The 19,715-nt window shown below is 41.0% G+C and overlaps 1 protein-coding gene across 8 annotated transcripts in view; it reads left to right on the top strand.

Moving 5' to 3' along the window:
- Nucleotides 1-19,295, top strand: part of GRIA4 (glutamate ionotropic receptor AMPA type subunit 4) — a 248,307-nt gene extending 229,012 nt beyond the window's left edge. For 3 of the 8 annotated variants that reach the window (XM_075723280.1, XM_075723272.1, XM_075723254.1), the window contains 3 exons: nucleotides 2,688-2,802; nucleotides 12,381-12,515; nucleotides 19,131-19,295. In XM_075723280.1, the coding sequence (XP_075579395.1) occupies nucleotides 2,688-2,802; nucleotides 12,381-12,515; nucleotides 19,131-19,295 (415 nt within the window). Of the gene's footprint in view, nucleotides 1-2,687; nucleotides 2,803-10,007; nucleotides 10,123-12,380; nucleotides 12,516-19,130 lie in introns of all 8 variants that reach the window. The other 5 variants (XM_075723300.1, XM_075723294.1, XM_075723288.1 and 2 more) reach the window with 2 other exon arrangements.
- Nucleotides 19,296-19,715: the final 420 nt, after the last annotated feature.

Genomic DNA, 19,715 nt, shown 5'->3' with positions numbered 1-19,715 from the left:
AGGCCAAAAGCATAGGCTTTGTAACTAAAAGCTGAGTAGGAAAAATCTGTAGTAATATGACTGGTTCAAAAGCAATTGCTTCCAAGAACAAAAGGGACAAATGAACAATTTCATTCCAATTTTGCGATTTCTCCTCTCCCTCTGGAGTGTGAACCATAATTAGAGCACTTATGCAAAATCACATTTGTCAGCCTGGCTGCTAAATTCCCCTTAACGCTTTATCCACAAAGAGCAGTCTGTTATCACTCCCACTACAGCCTACAGTTCTCATTTTCACTTTCAGGGACAGGCAAGCAATTACTTTATTTGTATTGAAAATCTTGTATAAATGTAACTACAGTGAAGCTAGATAAAGTCAGGTCTACATGCAAGCAGTTTCCAAAGTCCATGACCAGCCAGCAAAGACCTATCTTGGTTCCAGCAGGAGCTATATGACAGTGAAGGTATGTCCTGAAGCTGACATTTGTCCCACAAACAGGGTCAATGTTGTATGGAATGCTCCATAAGCTGTGAAATACCATTGTCTGTACCTGTTTGCCAGGAACATATCATTCCTAATGAGTGAGAGAAAAATTTCCATTCTAAGACCAGAAGGGACCCCCAGGGAGCAGAGACCAGCCGTCTCTAGAGAAGGCGAGTCACAAGCCCCAGTGGCTTCTGGTGCCATAAGATCTGATGGGGCCCTGCCACCAGAGGATCTGTCTTCCCCAACCCTTCTCCGAGTGCTTTGAAGGTGTTGCATCCTCTCATAATTGAGGAGGGGAAGATGCCATTGACGGGCATAGCTCTTGCCAAATCCCACTCAGCCCTGACAGGCAGATCTTGACAGCATTAAACAAATTCAGAGAAGGAGAAACTCCATCTTTCTCAACTGCATATGGTCCCTGAAGAGCAGTAGTTAAGCTACTGGCACCTCACAGATACCTCTCTTCTCTTTGGAGATGAATGATGCTTCAAGGATATGATGCCACTACTCCACATGCCTGTGCACATCCGCAAGCAAGCCTGGGCAGACACCCACCAGAAACAGTGTACATGTCTGATAGGCATGGATGCACTAGGGACCTCTGAACATGAAAAGAGGAAGAGAAAAGTTTATTATGAATTACGAATAAATACTCATGTAGTTGTGTACGATTAGGATATGTGACTGTTGAGGCTCTTAGTAATAAAGATAGGAAGTCATACACTTAAACAAGTGCAAAGGATCCTCAGGAGGTGATGAAGGCTGTCTAAATGCCTTGGCAGATTAGTTATCAACTGATTTTAAAATGTCATATAGTGACTGTAGTTCCTATTATAAATCCAGGTGCCTTTGGGTTTGTATGTTAATCTATACTGTCTACCCTCTGCCATCCAGTCTTAGTGCTTTCTGGGCACCGAAAGGAAAACCTCTGAGCATGTGCAGAAGCAACCCCATCCTAGGACAAGCTGTGTCCCTTTCTTGCCTGAGTTTCAGTGCAGTCCCAGCAGCCTTGAGTTCGTACAGAAGTGGTGATTCTCTGCTTTAGCCTTCATGTCAGCAATGCCCCTCTGCCTGCATGGATCCAAAATATCTCTCAGGTACTTCTCTCACCTGAAAAAAGAGCATTAAACATGAGATAGAGGACACCGGGTGTCGTGGAGCCCCTTTCAGTCTGTTGTGCCTAAGCCAGCATGCTGCTAGTAATGCAGGATTCATCTTTCATCCAGTGGTAGCATAACATGTACAAACCCTTCAGGGAAAAGTGCTCAGGACATCTCGACTACCTGCTGGTATCTCAGCACCCAGCAAACGGGCTGGGTTTGGGTCTTCCCAGCGCTTGAGCTCCTGCTTGGCTGCACTGTCCCCAGGTGTCCCCGGAGAGGATGCCCTCCATGTTCCTCCCCCACACCACGGGTGCCCTTCGGGCTGGGAGACAGCGTGCTCTCCCGGGATAGCAGGGCGGTCCCTGGAGTCACGGCACTAAGCTAGACCCCAGGTCTTGCATTTCAGCTGAGCCTCTGTTGTGCAAAGGGAGCAGGACTCTAGAGCCTGCATCCCAAACATACGGATGTGCCTACAGCAGGTGATGAACCTTCAGACAGGGAGGACTCCCAGCCCTTACCTGTGCATTGTTTTCTGTTGACTGGCTCTAGACAGCATCGTAGTCAGCGTGCAAGCTGTTAGCCCTCCTCTTCAGCTCTACCTCACACTGCCTGTTTCTGGACCCTTAGCCCATAGCTTGTGCGGGATCACTCTGAAGTGCTATATGTCTAAACTGTATGTGACATAGTGACTGGCAGTGTTTAGCATAGGCCGTCTGGATCTTGCCTCTTTAGTATATGGGAACACATTTTCCCATCTGCTTGAAAAATCAGCGTGGGCCCACACTAAAGATGCTCTAAACATAGATTGAAATAAATCTGTGTAAATTGTTTATAATTCCAGGCAGAGTTTTATCATCATTTTGCAAAAATAGTTTTGGTTGGTTGATAGAATTTTCTTGTTAAAATCCAAGCCATTCTGAAAATGATTTCAACACTGGAAACACATTTTTCACATTTGAAAGTAACCGCAATTATTTGTGCTGTCAAGAGCTTTGAAATATGGAAATGAGAGGTTTATTTAGTGTGTGGATCAAGCTTATAAACAGCTTAAGTCCTCATTCCTTCTAACATCTTAACAGCTGTGCAGTTTCTTACAAAATATGTTTTATCGTTTCAAGAAATGCTGTTAACCTCGCAGTTTTAAAACTGAATGAACAAGGCCTCTTGGACAAATTGAAAAACAAATGGTGGTACGACAAAGGAGAATGTGGCAGCGGGGGAGGTGACTCCAAGGTTAGCCTCAATGTCACCAAAAGCGGGTAAACAGTATGTAAAGTAATTGGTGCATCTGCTGGGGTTTTACCTGCGACGAAACAGCTTCACCAGTAGCACAGCACTGCTGGTACCTGCAGCTGAAATCTAGGTGTATGCAATTACTGTCAAAGCAAAAATATTTGCATTTGTTTAAGCGCCCCAAGGGGAACTCGTAAACAGTCTCTGCTGTGAGATCTATTACCAGTTTTCAGAAACCTCCATCTTCTGAAATCGCGATGAGCCTTTTCCAGGCTTGCTCTTCTGAACAAGCAGTTTGAAACCTTCAGGAGCAAATACCAGCTCAGACATTTTACCTACTATATGTTACTACCCAAAATAGCTTTCAGTGACAGCTGAGGAAAAGGGTGAAAATCAGTGTGACTGCCTCCTAGCAGTGATCTAATGCATGGTCCAGGCTCAGGGATGCACTGTTGACACAAACAATGCTGGTACAAATTACAATTTTCATGTGAGTATCCAAAATAGGAGGACAAATTTCAGCTAAAACATCTTCACGCTGACATTTCCTGATTTCTTACCAGCAAACTGAAATCCATAGTGGTTTCCTAGGCAAAATTTATCAGACAAGAATTTTAGGCTGACTTTTAGGCTGAGGTGATGACAGCTTCTCATTCTTCCTGCATTTCCGTATCTTCTGTATGGTCAGTGCCACTACTTCCTTGCCTCCTCACAGCTTCCTTTTGGGAAACTGCCTTGTGCTGAAAAGAAGCAAAGATGTGGAAGTGGAATATGGTGAAGTGGGGGAGGACGAAGATATTAAAAATACCCCTCCTATGCCAGGTAGCATGTAATAATATTTATTTATGTGCTTGTGTGTGAACAATATATAAGAAAATGCTGCACAGATAACTGTGCAGGCACAGAGCTAGTCAGATACAGATGATTAAATTTGACTGATTTGTCATATGCGGTTTATGTAGCTTTCTTTACAGTTGCCTACATATATTTTTTCTTACTATTTTCTCTCCTTTAGTTCTCCTGCTCTTTCATGCTGTGTCCTGGCCTCAGGGACCATCCCTTGGGCTGTTCTGCACTCACCCAGAACTGGTCTCCTAATCCTATTCACTTTGCCTTCGATCCTGCTGCTCTACCTATTTTCCCCCCACTGCTCTGCTCGCCAGCAGTCACAGTTTCAAAAATGGTCTCTATTTTTGCTCTCTAGGCACATCCAAAGTGCCTAGGCTTGTTCGACACTGATAGTGCTTACCTGCAAATGGAGCAGACACCAACTTCTTGTAAGGAAGTTGACAAGTGAACCATAAATATCCCACATTGCTACTATTATATGCTCCACCCAAGCCTGAACTTTTGCATTATTGGGGGAGGGATGTTTAGTTCGTTTTTTTAAATGTCACAGACAGGGAGTCATATCATTAAAATACCTCCATTTTCTTGGCATACACTCCTCACAAACCTGCTGTGGTTGAAAGGTGAGATAAAAGCTAGGTAGCAAACTAAGGATGCTTTTAACTTACTTTCCCTGATTACCAGCCACTGGTGCTTTGAGTCATGAAGCAGGAAAAGGGGAGCAGCTCATAGTAGAGGGATGGGCAATCCCAGCATACTCATGATTGTATTTTTAAAATCCCTGTCTACCAAAATTCTGTATTGGTTTCAGGAAGATGTCTAGAAGTGCTGAAGGAGCAAGTCTGGTGTGATGGCAAGTGACAGAAAAAGGGGTGGGGGAAAAAAGTAGAAAAGAAAGGCAAGGAGTGTGGTCCATGGAGAAACAGGGAGGATCTGTGAACGCAGGAGGGAGGAAGGAACACATTGCCAGTGGAAATGAAAAATAGGTGACGCTGGCAGTTCAGGACGCAATAGAAAATATTGTGGGCAAGGCAGCATTAGCAAAGGATGGAGAACATGATGGAGCTCAACCTGTGGTCCTAGGACTATACACAGCCTGCCAGCAACATTCGCCTGACCTCAGGCCTGTTTTTTGCCACGCTTTTTCCCAGGCACAGCTGAGTGAGTAGGCAGTACCAGTGCTCCTGGGAAGCCCCAGGTTTATCATGCTCCTGCACTGTCCACATTCAGTCGGACCAGGCAACGTCATGGAGATGAGTGGGCATTACCATGCTTCTCAAATTCTGCACTGCAGCAGCAGCAGCTGGTCTTGTTTTTTAAATTACAGCTACTCTGACTCCCCAAAGTGTTAGTTAGCCATTTGTCATCTACAAAATCCATTTCCTTGTTCAGGAACAGTCTTGTAGAATCTGATCAATTAAAGTCAATAAGACCCTTTCTACTGAATTAATGGAGCTCTAAATATTTTAATTTTATATTCTAGCAAATGATGATTAGTGGAACAACCAGGACACCATGCACTGTTGTTGTAAACCTGACAGCTACCAACAAGTCCTGAACTAAGCTTTTAAGCATCTCTAGCTAATACTTCTTTTCATTGTATGAATTTAAAAAGAACAAACCCTGAGCTTTGTTAGCAGCTCCAGTCCAAATTGCAGGGCTTCCTACTGTCATGAATGAGAATAAGAACATCCTCTTCTCCTGAAAGAAGTACAGCACCTGAGATGACTGATAACAGTCCTGTTACTATTGTTATTCACTAGTCAGAATATGAGAGTCTAGACCCAGAAAAAGCCTTCATGATAGTACAGAGGACTATAGAAATCGGGGAGTTTTATGAAAGCTCAGCAGTTCTCCAAAGGTTTGTGTTGCTCTATAAACCAAGATTTCTCCTACCTCCATTCTGTGCTCTTAAAAGGTCTCTAGCCTCCCCATTTATTGTTCCCTTTAAGGAAAAATCTTCCAAAATTCAGAAAGACAGTTCAGAGAGCTGCCCTGTGTGAACCACCTGTGGTTTAGTGACCTCAGTAATAAAGTCATGTTTGAAGATAAAACTGAGGTCCCCAAGTCGTTTTGAATCCCTTTGGAGGTATTACCTCAGCTCTTAACTGTATGCCATCAACATTTCGTATGATGCATGGGAAGGTATTTAAACACAGTTTCTGCCACGCTGCTCCATTGTATAAAATACAAGTGTGAGTGGAAGGAAGCTGTGCTGATGGAGCTCCCCTCCAGTCTCTGCTGGCAGCCCTCAGGAGAACACGGTGGCCCTTGTTTTCCATTCAGTGGATGAGGCTGACCTTACACTTAATTAATGGCTCAGCCATGAGTGGTTAATGAAAATGCTCCTAAAGCAAACTCATGATTGCATTTTTAAAATCCCTGTCTACCAAAATTCTGTATTGGTTTCAGAATTGCTCAGTATTGTCATTTAAATGCTATAATTGCCCATTCGTTGTCCTGAACACAACTAAATCAGAACTTCATTAATGCCGTTTTAAAGCACTGTGATTTCACTGATGTTGCTGGCACAAGATCCAGCCCGAGGCTCTTCAAAACCAGCCTTTCCAACAGCAAGTGATTGATGACAGGGTAGGAGGAAATGAGTAAGAAGCTGAGAGAAGAGGTAGAAGGGCTGAGAACATGATGAAAAGGTAGAAAACCAGTGTCCCTACACCCAGGTCAGGCTGCGCCACTGCTGACTTCAGCATATGGGTGAAGAGCAAGGTCTCCTGTGCTGTCACACAACTGTTTTGCACTGTGGCTACATGGGACAAAGTCTTCTCCATATATAAAGGGTAATTTTAGTTACTATTTCTCATATATTATCCTTACATGAATTTGAGGCAGATGGATCCTGTTTATACATAACAAAGGAGATTCTCAGCAGCTGTACATTGGAAAAACTACACTGATCGTCACAAACTCTGCCAGTTTACTCTAGTTGAAGATTTAGCCCAACAGTGGTAATTCAGGAATCACTGAACAACTTGGGAAAAAACAAAATCTATTGTCATTTCCCATTGTAATATTAAGTATACAAGACTGAACTTGATGGGAAATTTAATTCCAAATGCTGGATCTATCCTCTGTATATCACTTAAGTACATTACTCTTGCTCATGTACAGCAGACCATACTGATTTTGGTTTCTGCCCCCTTTTATATCAGTGGGACTATTCACCAACTGATTGTGTAAGCAGTGTAGTAACAAGTTGTAGTCTCTCGAGTTCATGACTGACATGGACAAAATGATGCTTATTTGGAGAGGATATTTTCAAAGAAAGTAAAGATGCCCAGATAAGCGACTTGCCATGAAAGCCAGGGTGCTCTGGGCATTCATCTCCCATGGAAGCTGTTGAAAATCTACTAAAATGAAAAAACAAACAAAACAAAGCCTAAAATACATGAAAAATCACTACACCTGCAATCATTTACAGTGATTGCAAACAGGTATATATGTTGCTATTCTGAAAAGCGTAAGCAAAAATCTTCCTAGTCCACTCTGCAGCCCCTCAGTTGGGCTTCTGGTATTGGACCATGTACATTTCCCATTGCAGCTGGCTGATTTAAAGTTGGACAAAAATTCTGTTCTGAAAGTGCAAAATATTTTTAAATTTTATTTTAAATTTATCTTGGAGTGCTTCTCCCTCGTCACAGCTAGGACTGTCTGAGGTGAGATGTAAAGGACACGTTGTGTCTCATTCACACGGCCTCGCTAGGGCAGGCAAGAAAGTGAGGGGCAGAGGACAGGTTCCCCCGAGTTTGTGTGGCGCCTTGATTCAGAAAGTGTTTCAGCAAAAATAGTGGAGGAGAGAAACAAGGGCCTGACCTCAGACACATCACTGGCTGCATTTCAGTGAAAAGTGGGAATTGCCTCATCTATGCTGGCCATTGCCATTGCATTCAGTTATATACTGAGGGTAGCGTGGCAATTTTAAGCATGAAATTGCTTGCTTGTCCCGAAGGAAAACCTCAGAGCTTCCTTGCAGAGACAATGCAGAAAGGATGACATTAAGGGAACTACAGCTGCAAAGAAGAAAAAATCCCTGTCTGTATCAGGCTTTATATACCTAAACTGTTAGTACTGAAAAAATAAGCAAATGACTGAGACACATCTGTTTTCTGACTTGTCACAGCTTGCTGCTGGTCTCGATAGTTCATATCGAATCCTAATTATCACTTTAATCAGTTTAATCTGCAACAACTCCACAGGCTTCTGATTTTCCATGTGAGAACAGTACCTGGATGTCCCTTATCTTTGTCACAACCAGCCCCATTACACTGCTGGGATTTAGGCGCACCGAAATGTGGCTCAGTGCCAGTGCATGACATGTTACAGGTGACAGCTATCCAAATAATATTAATTATTTCGCACTCGTACTAGAAGCAAACAGAGAATCATATTGACAGGCAACTTGCCAGCATCCCAAACTGCTACCCCCTCATTTCACAGCTGTGGGACTCCCATATTTCACTATCAACCTGCACAACCCACTGCCAGGAAGCCTGAAGACAAACTGTAAGTTTGAATACTGGAAAAGATCAAGAAATAGGCTTTTTCTGTTCCAGAAGCAGAGTATTCCATATGAATTAAATGTGTGGGATTTGCAAAGTGGATGAAGCATTTCCTTTCCTTAAAGGGATCACTTGATAGTACCTGGGAATCCTCTCACCCAATTGTAGCTGTCAAAAATTGTCATTTCTCCGAGGCACCGAGGCTTCCTCAGTAGTAAACTAAAAGAGATGGGCATCTTGACATCATGCTTCATCCTTTGTTAAAACTCATATTTAAGCCCACCTTTTGGAGGTACCTATCTTTTTCCCTTAACTGCAAGGAGGCCTAGACAGGCAGCCAAAGCTTGTGGCATAACTTACGGGTGAAAAAACTGAGGTGAGGTGGATTCCCCCCTTTATGTATATATACAAACAGTAATCAGAATGTATGAAAAGACAGGATCCCTAAAGCTGAAAGTAGCATGTGAGGTTCAGGAGCTGTTATTTGTGTATTAAATATATATATATAAAAACATGCACAAATATATTAATACATTAGCATTTGGGGATTTCCAGTTAAACCAGTTATAGAGTGTAACAAGCCCCTTTTGTCTTTCATAGTAACTATTTTAGTAGGTTCAGTTACACTATACTCATTAATGCTTGCACTGGTTATTTATTTATTAAGCCTTCAATTAATGAGTTAACATTTTAGCAATGCATGGATTATGGTGCATTCTGAGAAATTAATTTTCCCATAGGAATCTGCTGGCACACACAGGATCAGGTCCTATGTCATATAACATCACCAAAAGGCTATCTATCACATGCCATTTCTGTTTATCTACCTCCTTCTCTGATATATATTGTGTTTTCATGCACAACTGCACATAAATAGATATCCATATGCCTACAACATTAACTGGACAGTCAATTCTTCAAAGTGGAAAGTACATAAAATAAGTTTGTTAATCATTTCATAGGGTTTTAGAAAATAAACTGGTACAACTGCATGAAGTGGGGCATTACCATAATACTCTCAGATTATTCACTGAGTTTAAGTAACTTCAGTGTAAACATGGTTCATGACTTTGAGGCATCAGATTAGGTTTCATCTCAATATTACACTGTGTCACACCACACACAGCAAATACCACTAGTAAGAGAAGATATTCCAAGTAGAAATTTATCGTCAGCCTGGGACCCTTGAAAGACTTATGTGAATAAGTGAGATTTAAGGAAAAACTTTGAATTTAAAAATAATGTTGAAACAGGAAATGAAAATGAAAGATTGACTGTCATGTTCTTCTCAGCTGAGGATAAGGGCATTGCAGCTCTCCCCCTAAGTTCCCTGCATGCAGACCTCCTGATGACAGGTCTGTGCCAAGTGGTTATGGGCAGCAAACTGCACGAAGCATCTCCTTTCTCTTGCCAGGATAATTTTGAGGGCAGTAAATGAAATAGCTATAGCCAAGTCATATTGTTAGTTTGTATATGTATGCAGACTAAAAATAGATTGAAAGCAAGGAACACAAATGAATATGTTTCTTAAGTTGTATATCCATGCATTATATATGTCTCTGAAGGGTATGTTTTTAATATGTCTAAGCCAATAGTTTTGGGTTCACAGTAATTGCATACTATTTATTTACAAATCTTCCCCAGCAGTATGTGCCTGTTACCTAAAGCGATGGAGCAGGTCCCGGTCGTATGTCTGTCTCTAAACCTGGGCCAACAGTACATGACATAGCACCCACTGTGGCCTCTGCTCTGTCACTTTGCAATGCGATTCTATGTAGTTTTACTTGAATAACATAAAATAACATATATAATGTTATTTATGTTATTTTCCACGTGAAGAACTCCTGTAAACCTTGCCGTTTTGAAACTCAGTGAGGCAGGCGTCTTAGACAAGCTGAAAAACAAATGGTGGTACGATAAAGGTGAATGTGGACCCAAGGACTCTGGAAGTAAGGTCAGTCGCTGCAGTTCGGGACCTACTATCGTGTTCACAAAGCAGTAAAGGAAGTAATAAACAAAATGACTTAGAAATAAAATAAGCAGCTGTAGACACAGAACGAATCAGCTTTGCCCCATCTTGATGGGGGTCACACTTTAATTTAAAGAAGCACTATTGCTTTTTAAAGTCTTCAGTGATATAAATCACCAAACATCTTCCTACATATTCAGGGCATCTGTTGAAGAGTTAACAAGGCTTTTTTTTTGTTTTGGGGGAGGCAGGTTAGGTTAGTTGTCTCCTTCCTGCCTAAGGGACATGGACTTTCCCACTAACCGCTTAGGAAATGTCCCTTGACACCTTCTCCTTTCAGAGCTGGCCTCCCACAGCAGTTTTCTGAAAAGGCGAAATGCTAGCAGGGAGGATTGCCTTTCATCCCTGCCCAGGCTGGCTGTGCCTGGCTCCTTTTGGGAAGGTCCCTGGCTCCTTGAGGAGCCAAGAAAGACTTAACTTGAGCTTTGAAGTGAAAGGCTTCGATAATTAATAGCTTTCTACAGCTTCCAGTGTTTACCCTAGTCCATTCCCAAACTAATCTTGACAGCTCCAGGGAATGGAGCCTTCTCTATTTCTCTCTATTTGGGGACAAACGCAGAAGCGGGTATTTTCTGATGGCTGGGAAGCACCACTCTCAGTGCCAGCCCTGTATTCAGGGAGCCTGAAATTTCTTCACAGCGCCTGTGTCCGTGCCAGCCTGCGCCGTCCAGAGCTGAAAGGAAAGCGTGACGGGCAGTGACTGCTTGCTTCCTGCGTGCCCTGAGAGTTACCCTGCTGGACAGGGGGCAAAATTAACCTGGGAAACAAACTTCCAATACATCCTGCTTTTTCTGGCAAGTGCTTTGGAGAAAGGAGTGAAAAGCAGTTATGAGGATGGCGGAGCACCTGTAAATGACAGCTGAGAAAGCCTCAACCCACCACCTACATTGGGTCAGGTCTTCCTCAGTCCTGCCTCCTGCTTGTTTGCAAGCACCTTGTTAGCAATTGCCACCAGAGGAACACAGTCGGCTCCAAGATATTCAGAGTCCTCTTAGCCAGCTAAAAAGAGACAGACAAAGCAGAAGCCAGCTATAAGTCCCAAACGCCTCTATAGATCCATGGGAATTGTTACTGTGCTAATCTACTGATTACACAATAAATAGTGCCTCTTTAAATTAAACATCCAAATGTTTTGTGTTCTTTGTAAGTTAAAATTTCATAGAGATTACAATCGGAAGTTAAGTACTCTCCTTCCTTTAGGTAAAGATTATATAGTCTGCATAAGAATAAAGCTTTATAAGTATCCTAAGGTGCACAATGTAGTATATGGAAGTCAATCCTGAGAGTTCCTTGAGAACTGTGCTAAAAATGCACCTGGATTTCAAATAAAAAAATACGGTTCATAACTAAGCAGTGAAGTATAGAGAATAGTTATTTACTACAGTACGTCCAAGAAGGTGATCATTTATGAAATGATGCATATTTAATAATTTGCTAAAGAAAGTTCTCATTGTTGTCTAAATTATGAATAATGCGTAAGATTTCAGAAACTGCTATTTAAAATTTTACTATTACTGAGCCTTAGTAGTCCATGGGCATGTTCCAGAACTGTATCTATAATAAAATAAAACAAAATACAATAATCGGTAAGAGGCAAATATGTCATGGTGTGTATGGTACAGTGTGCACTTTCAAAGGAAGTGTTTGTTCAAAGACATAACTTAAGCCTCACATGTTATTTTCATCTGTTATTTAAGTATCAGAAACTCAGTCTGGATCTTTTAAATTAACAACAATGCCTACCACAAGTACAATTACTGTTTTCATAAAGATCAAGCAGAGTCTTGTCTGATGTAAATGGATTTCTGGATTTCAAAGCTTTTAAAGAGCTTTCCGTAAATGCAGTTTTGTATCAGTGCTAAAACGTCCCCTAAACAGAGCTAGACATGTCATTGTTTAATTCTCCACTTAGTGGAAGTAATGCCTTGCAGTAAGCAAGCAGTGACATCCTGATATGTTGGCAATATACTTGTAATATTTTTTATGCCGACCAGGAAAATTAGGCGCTTAAAATATATCTCACAGATCCAGATAGGTCAAATTTTGTGAGAAGTATGTAAACAACTGTCATTTAATTTCGGCTAAACATTGTTATCTATTTCTATTTCCAATGTTTTAATGTGTAGCTTGTGCTCCTAGCGGTCTGGTTTCCGGGGTTAACTGTGTCGCTTCTGTTTCCCCAGGACAAGACGAGTGCCTTGAGTCTCAGCAACGTTGCTGGAGTCTTCTACATTCTGGTTGGAGGCTTGGGCTTGGCAATGCTGGTGGCTTTGATAGAGTTCTGTTACAAGTCCAGGGCAGAGGCGAAACGAATGAAGGTGGCAAAGAGTGCACAGACTTTTAACCCAACTTCCTCGCAGAATACCCAGAATTTAGCAACTTATAGAGAAGGTTACAACGTATATGGAACCGAAAGTATTAAAATTTAGGGGTAGGACTTAGGGCCTACTACAGTGAGTGGGTGATGCATCTTGTAACGCAGTGTTGTGACATGTCTGTCTAGTGGTGCTTGCTTCTGAACAGAGCTTTATATTTTGGAAAACTTCAATGCACAGTGGTTCAGTTTTTTTGGCTGCAGATGTACAGTATACTATTCTATGTTGCTAATAGACATCTGCATTGCAAGGAATTTTTAACATAAAAAATACATTTTTAACAACTCAATGTTGTCGAATCAGTTGAGAGATGACAACTATTTGAAATCATAAAATATATATTCAGAGGGCCAGTGTTTAATTACTTGATTGGCCAGTCTATTTTCCTAAAGGTTTGCACTCTACTAGTGACAAATTGCTGTAAGCCTTTATTATTCAATGTTGGCCCTAACTGGGACTTCATTATAATCAAGATTTAGGATAGGCAACATCACTGAACCATAGTTAATCTAACGGAAGACAAGGCACTGTTACAAGAAGTCTAAATGTTGTTTTACCTTCTCTCCCTCCTCCCCACCCTATTCCTTCACCCTCCCTTTGATACATGTTTTATGCTATTTGTGTGGCATTTTTTTCACAATATCCTGTTTCAGGTCATCCTTTGCCCACTATAATAACCACAAAAAGTCACTAACCAGTGAATAGACCTCGATTATCGTCCTCAGCTTTCAGTAGCATACCCCCTTACCTAGCTCAGGACTAGTGTATTTTAGACATTCACGCAGTGATTTCGGAGACTGAACTGCTGATGTTGCCAAGCTGCATCCTGCGTAGTTCCCCTGAGTAGGCGTGCAGGGATGGTTTACTAATGCACTTGTTCTCATCCATGCAGTGAGTATCTTGCCAACTAATCATTAGTCAAATCAACTCTCTGACCTTTGGAAATGGCACGTAGCAGCAAATTGAGCTTCTAAATATAACATTTACATAGCTCCCAAGCTATACTGGCTGCTTTATAAGTGAAGGTGCAGCTAGGACCCTGCCCTTTCGTGCTACCTAGAGCTTCCGTGCCCTTGCAAATAGCAAGCCACATGTCTCCTGTGTTAACAAAAAGCTTGAGCTACATTTTCCTGAAATCACTGAGCCATCCCTATAGTGGAAGTAAGAAACAAAAATTGAGGGAAAGGAGATGAAGAATATAATTTTTGTGTTGCCACCTAGAAAAATTTTTGGAGGAAACAACTGGAGATACAATTATTATTTTTTATTTATTATTTATATAGCGCTGGAGTACACGGCGCTGTACAATAGGTGAAGTGTGCCAAACACATAACAGGTCCCTGTCCCGAGGAGCTTACAGTCTAAAGGCACAGCCGGTACAATACCGAACCATACAGTACAGAGCAAACACAGAGTGAGCAGAGAATGGTGTTTGAGCATGATAGCTGGAGCGCTGCAAGGAATAGGTGGGTTCTCGGGGGGCGAGGGAGGGGGCTTGGCATACGCTGGTTGGGAAACTATCCCAAACGTACTGTCACTGTGTAGTTTTCTTTTGTTCCCTGTTGTACAAGAAGTCATGACCCTGGGTATATTTCAATTGTAACAGAGCTGCCTAATTTCCCCATGTAAAAAAAGCGCCAGTCTTAGCTGTGCACTTTGTTCACTAGTGAAAATGTGAGGCAGAGTAAGTGTCAGGGGGACTCCACGAGTATAGGCCAGTGTTCATTACTGTGAACTGGGAATCAGGACTTCCAGATGCTAATATTGATCTCCCAAGTTCACTGCCTACTGTCAGTAATAAGGGTCTTAAAAAGAAATAATCCTGTGCAAGCAATTGTGCAAAATGCAGATGAAGACATCTTTTTCCTTTAAATTCTGTAGTGAAGTGCCCAGAACTGAGAGTGTCCCCAGGCTGATATAAAAGTCCTAGAAAACATATCCCTTATTAAGTTTACAGGGTGCAATGCATCCGAAACATAGTCTTAAAGAAAGCAAACAAAAAACCAAAGCTTTCATTCAAATACTGACCTGACCCAAACTGGCTTAGCATGCTAAACATGGCATGACTTGACAATGCCCTGAGTTCCCACCCAGCTCTGTGATTCCAGTGCAACAATCACTATGATTATACTTGCAGAATTTATTTTAGCCTTACTGTTTTCTTGAAATAAAAATTAGGGCTAACTGAGTTTTATTTTTTAAGGAAAGATCATAAGTACCTTTCTTTAAAGTTTAGATTTTTGTGGGACTTGTTGCAAGACAGAGATTAATTCTTATAGGAAAAAAGTATGTAAAAAATGCCCACATTGCATTTTATTTTATTGAAAATTGATGTTTGGGTCAGTCAAAACTTCTGATAATCTCTAAAAACATTTTAGTGTGCAGACATTTAAAAATTCAGAAAATAAATAGAAATAACTAGGATCTTGAGTGAATATTTATAGACTTCTGAAATTCTTCATTCTACTTATTTGCCATAATATTTACAGCGAAAAATTGCTGAGAAATTTCAGCACGTGAACTTCTTGTAAAAACGCCTATGCGTAGATGTGGAAGACTGCCACGGTCCAGTCACCCTCTCCTGGCAACACCTGGCCATCCCTAGGCACACAGGCGGCGAGGGGTTGCCTGTGTGCTGTGCTTGGTACAGGCTGACTGTGCCGTCTGTTCGTACACACGCTGGTCAGAAACCCCTGTTAGCTGGCAGCAGTACAGAGCCCACTGCACTGGTTACGCATACTTCTGCAGACATGTGTCTATCTTACACATTTCAAAACCTTTGATATGTTTATTTATCCAAGGAGTAAAGGGATCATATTGGGACTAAAACTTGCTAATATGGAAAGATGCTTGCGGTTCTACCCTGCATGAATAACCAACACACTGACTTTTTAAGCTAACATCAAATAATTTCAATAGTATGTGTTTTAAACTAATATAAAATAGTTTAAATAACCCACTTGACAATTAATATTCATTACCATGTTTTTTTCTTTTAGTTTAATCCAGTCAAAAGTGAGTTGCCTCAGGGAAATTCACCTGCCTGTGAGGCAGCAGAAAATGAAAATGTAGGACTAGTCTGTACGTGTGGGATGAAGACATTCAGAAGGGATAACAGGCTATTGCATCTGCCTAGGGCGGGGAAGGAAGTTTGCTTTAAGGACGGAACAATCCCTTCCTCTTCCCCTGGGCAGCAGTTTTCCACTTTTGCGTATTAGTAAGCCCTCAGTACACTAGTTGAGCTGATGCCATGAGAACAGTGCAGAGCCTAACAGCCTTCTCTCCAGCTGCTCTAGGGAAAAGCCCTACTGAGTTCCTCACCCCAAACCCACAGCCTTTTGAAGGGATTGTCCCAGTATCCAGCCAGCCACCACCACCGCCTCTCCATGCCCTTCTCAGTGGGCCATGAAGCTCATGAACGAGCTTCCAGTTCAACTGCTTTCTCTTGCTCTCCCATCCCACGCTGTTGTTTATAATTAATGAAATTAATTACAAAACTACAAAAAGCAATGAAAAAATTATGAATTTAATCACAAAAAAGGTGAAGTGCTACAGGATGGCTCAGTAAATGTGTAATGCACTTATTTTGACTTGTATGCTTCCAATTTCATATTCAAGATGGAAAAATTCATTAAAAGTTCATCTTAAATATTTGTGCCAAAGACACCTTCATGTGACCCAGATACTAGAGGAGCCTGAAGAACAAAAGAACCCACACAAGCTAAGATATTTGTATTATATAGACTGAGGGTATCAGTTTTTATTCCCATTTCCCAACAGGAACAGGGCAGTCAGTGTTTTCACATGATTAATTCCACAACTAATTTAATCAAAACTAATGACAAATTTGAAAATACATTATCATTATTAACGGCATACACTCACAGCACAGAGACTTTCACAATTTGGGTAATATTTACAGTAAATACCAAGACTTTTCCCTCTCACCCCAGCCTCTCCTGAAACTGTTTTTGCAGCCAGGCTATAAATCTGAAATTGTAACAGCACAGTTAAGCAGAGTATTAGCCTGGCTTATTACCTATAGCATCATTTAAAATATAACACAGAAGCTTACCTGGTTACTTGGCTTTATGGCACCTTCCCGAGTACAAGTTTGACCTGCTGGCTTTGTTAACTTTGTTTCTGTGGTGCGTTGCTGAGTTGTTGTAAATCTCTGCTGTGAGAAGGGAAGAGTTGTTTTATTGCAGCTTTTTCTGTTATTCTGTGGAAGGCTGCTGAGAAATTGTTTGTTATTCTCATTTGATTTTTTTTTTTTTTTTGGTGGATCTCTTTTTACTGTCTTCCTGTCCTGAGTGTGTTGTCAATGGCCAGAAAGCTATATAACAGACTGAGCTACAAAACCACAGTTATGCATAGCTCGTATATCCCATATAAATCTGAGTTGTCTCTCAGATTTCCCAATGGCAAACCCTGAATGGCCATGAATAGATAGCTGGTCAAAGTGATGGAGAGACGCTGGTACGTAACGATGACTTTCTGGGAAATTTAGCACGTCTGGAGTAAGCTGTCCCTTTTCCACCCAAGTTTTCATTGGAACCTGGTTTCGACTCTCATCCCTCCCCAAAACTAAAGCACATGTTTTTTCTTGCCATTGACCAAAACACGTTCTGTGTATTTCTGCAGGCAGTTACCAGTCCTCGACATCCATTTGCAATGGAACTCTGGACGTGCACTATGTGGAGCTACACCACGTTGCATTGTGTCTGTGCTTTGCAAATGCATAGATTTTTATTTGCTGCTGGGGAGTAGTTGAGGGGTTTGGTACTGTATGGACCCAGGTCCCCACTCCCTCGTTACCTCTCTCTTTTTATATCTAGCTGTTGAATTAGGTCAAGATATGTTTGGTAACAGTCCCTGTCACAGAGTACTGTGGCAGCAGGGAAATTTTTCAAAGGGTGACTTTGGACATTGCAACTGATGATTATCAAAGCCAAGGTTTTTCAGCATAAAGGGAATGCCATAATGCCCTCTGTAAGCGGAAGCATTTTCCTGAATTTGGCTGGTTGTGAGGGCTGAGGTTTTTAGGGTAATTGATTCGGAAAGTTGCTTTTATAGCCAAGCTCCAGCTGTGCCACAACAGCAGCTGTACTTTCAAGAACTCTTTTTTGAAGGAGCTACTGATAGCAATGCAATATTAGATTGCTGCATTTTCATAGAAGTGCACCCGGAAGCAGTGGAAACATTTGGGAGTTTTAAGGAATCTCCCTCATCCCTATACAGACACAATCATATATAAAATTGACTTCAGCATATCAAACACCAGCTCAGGATTTCACTGCTACCTCAGAAAGAGAAACCGGGCTCAGAGGGACAAAGTTCTAAATGCAGAGATCAGTAATAAGGCAAATAAAATGATTTTATGTTTGTCATCCCTTTGCTCCTATGTCAATGCACCCTCCTGTCTCTCTTTGTCCAATTGGTATTTCAGATTGCATCCCTGCACACCAATTGCATGATTTAGTTGCATAGACTATAGCTTCTGCTGACTAGAAGTCAGATTTCCCCACCACCTTAACATGATATCTTTAAAATCTGTTTCACCATAGCATAGTTTGGGCGCCTGTTGTTCCAGGTGTCCCTGCTGCATGGGTTGACATTAGACAGCTCCCCTAATTTTAGTCATCATAAACTAGTCATCTTGGCTTTTTCTGTCATCACATGAGAGACCTCTTTTAGATTAGGTTACTGATTTTTACATGAATAAAGTTAGATGGCATAACTACAGATCTTTTTTTTAAACAAATCCAAATTTTTTGCCTAAGTCAGTTAGTCCCTAAACAAGATATTCTGTTCTGATTTACCTGAAAGTAAAGATTTTGAGGTAAAAAAAAAATTAAACTTTCTTGTGGAAAATTTAGACCTAAGGTAGAAAACTATAGAAAACTGTATTTTCTCTCAATAAACTACATTTCCTTTGAAAGTTCCCACCTTCTCTAATTGTAGGAAAATATATCTATGAAAAGAGATTTGAGGACAGTTCTCAGATTTACGGGTACTAAATATGTGCATTGTGAAAAGAAGTAATAATTTCTTTAGATTTCATCCATTGAGTTATCACAAAGATAGCTGATATAGCTATTGCAATTTATAAACAATTTTCAGTAGTTATATTTTATCTTGACATTCCTAGTTGAAGGTCTAAGCCTATAAACACCTGTGCATGACTTTATTCACAGATGCTAATGCCTTCAGGTTCATAAAAGGTCTTGATTCTCATTTCACTGTATATAAATATAGTTTGAAGCAGTTTAGATTAAGGTATTGCCTCTTATGTTAATTTCTTGATTGAATTCGGATTTTATATTTAAATCAGTAATGATTTATTGTAATGAAATTTACCCTCAGAATTGCTAGTCTTTTTTCCCCTAGTAGACTTAAATGCTATGTATTATATTGATGATGATTACTATTATTATATTTAATGTTAACATGAAAAAATGCAGATGTCTAAAATTTAACATTTTGGTGTTTGCTGTGTCCTGGTTTGCTGAAGGACAGAAACATTGTAACACTTTTCTCCTTTTTTTTCAAACCTAGCTTACCTTTTCTGAAGCCATAAGAAACAAAGCCAGATTATCCATCACAGGGAGTGTGGGAGAAAATGGACGTGTATTGACTCCCGACTGCCCGAAGGCCGTGCATACTGGAACTGCAATTAGACAAAGTTCAGGATTGGCTGTAATTGCATCGGACCTACCATAAAAACCAAAAAAATAATTGAGTGCCTTAATCAAACTGTGTTGGTGACTGATGGGAACACAGCACAGACTGTAACGACATGGGAGTGTCATTGATGAACTAATAATTTGGCTGAGAAAGGGAAGTACGTCCAAATGCGCCAGACATCATCAGCAACAATGTGTGCATGAGCTCAGCTCGGAAACCCAAACTCAGATTTTATATCAGGAAAATTCATAATTTAGTTTTGTTGGGGGGTGGGGGCTGGGAAGGGCGTATTAACAGCAACAAATTTCACTTGAGTGGACTTAAAACTAATAAGACTTTCCAATTTAGCGCATTAAACTGTGAAGAACATGCTCAGAAAGGACAACATTTTGGTCTTTGTCTTGACAAAGAGAGAAAAATAGCTATAGAAGTCAATGAACATGCTAACCTGTGTCT

Source organism: Pelecanus crispus, chromosome 1 (genome assembly GCF_030463565.1).
Source record: "Pelecanus crispus isolate bPelCri1 chromosome 1, bPelCri1.pri, whole genome shotgun sequence".
Taxonomy (NCBI): domain Eukaryota; kingdom Metazoa; phylum Chordata; class Aves; order Pelecaniformes; family Pelecanidae; genus Pelecanus; species Pelecanus crispus.
Note: the sequence above shows the minus strand (reverse complement) of the source record. Positions and strands in the feature narration are given on the sequence as shown.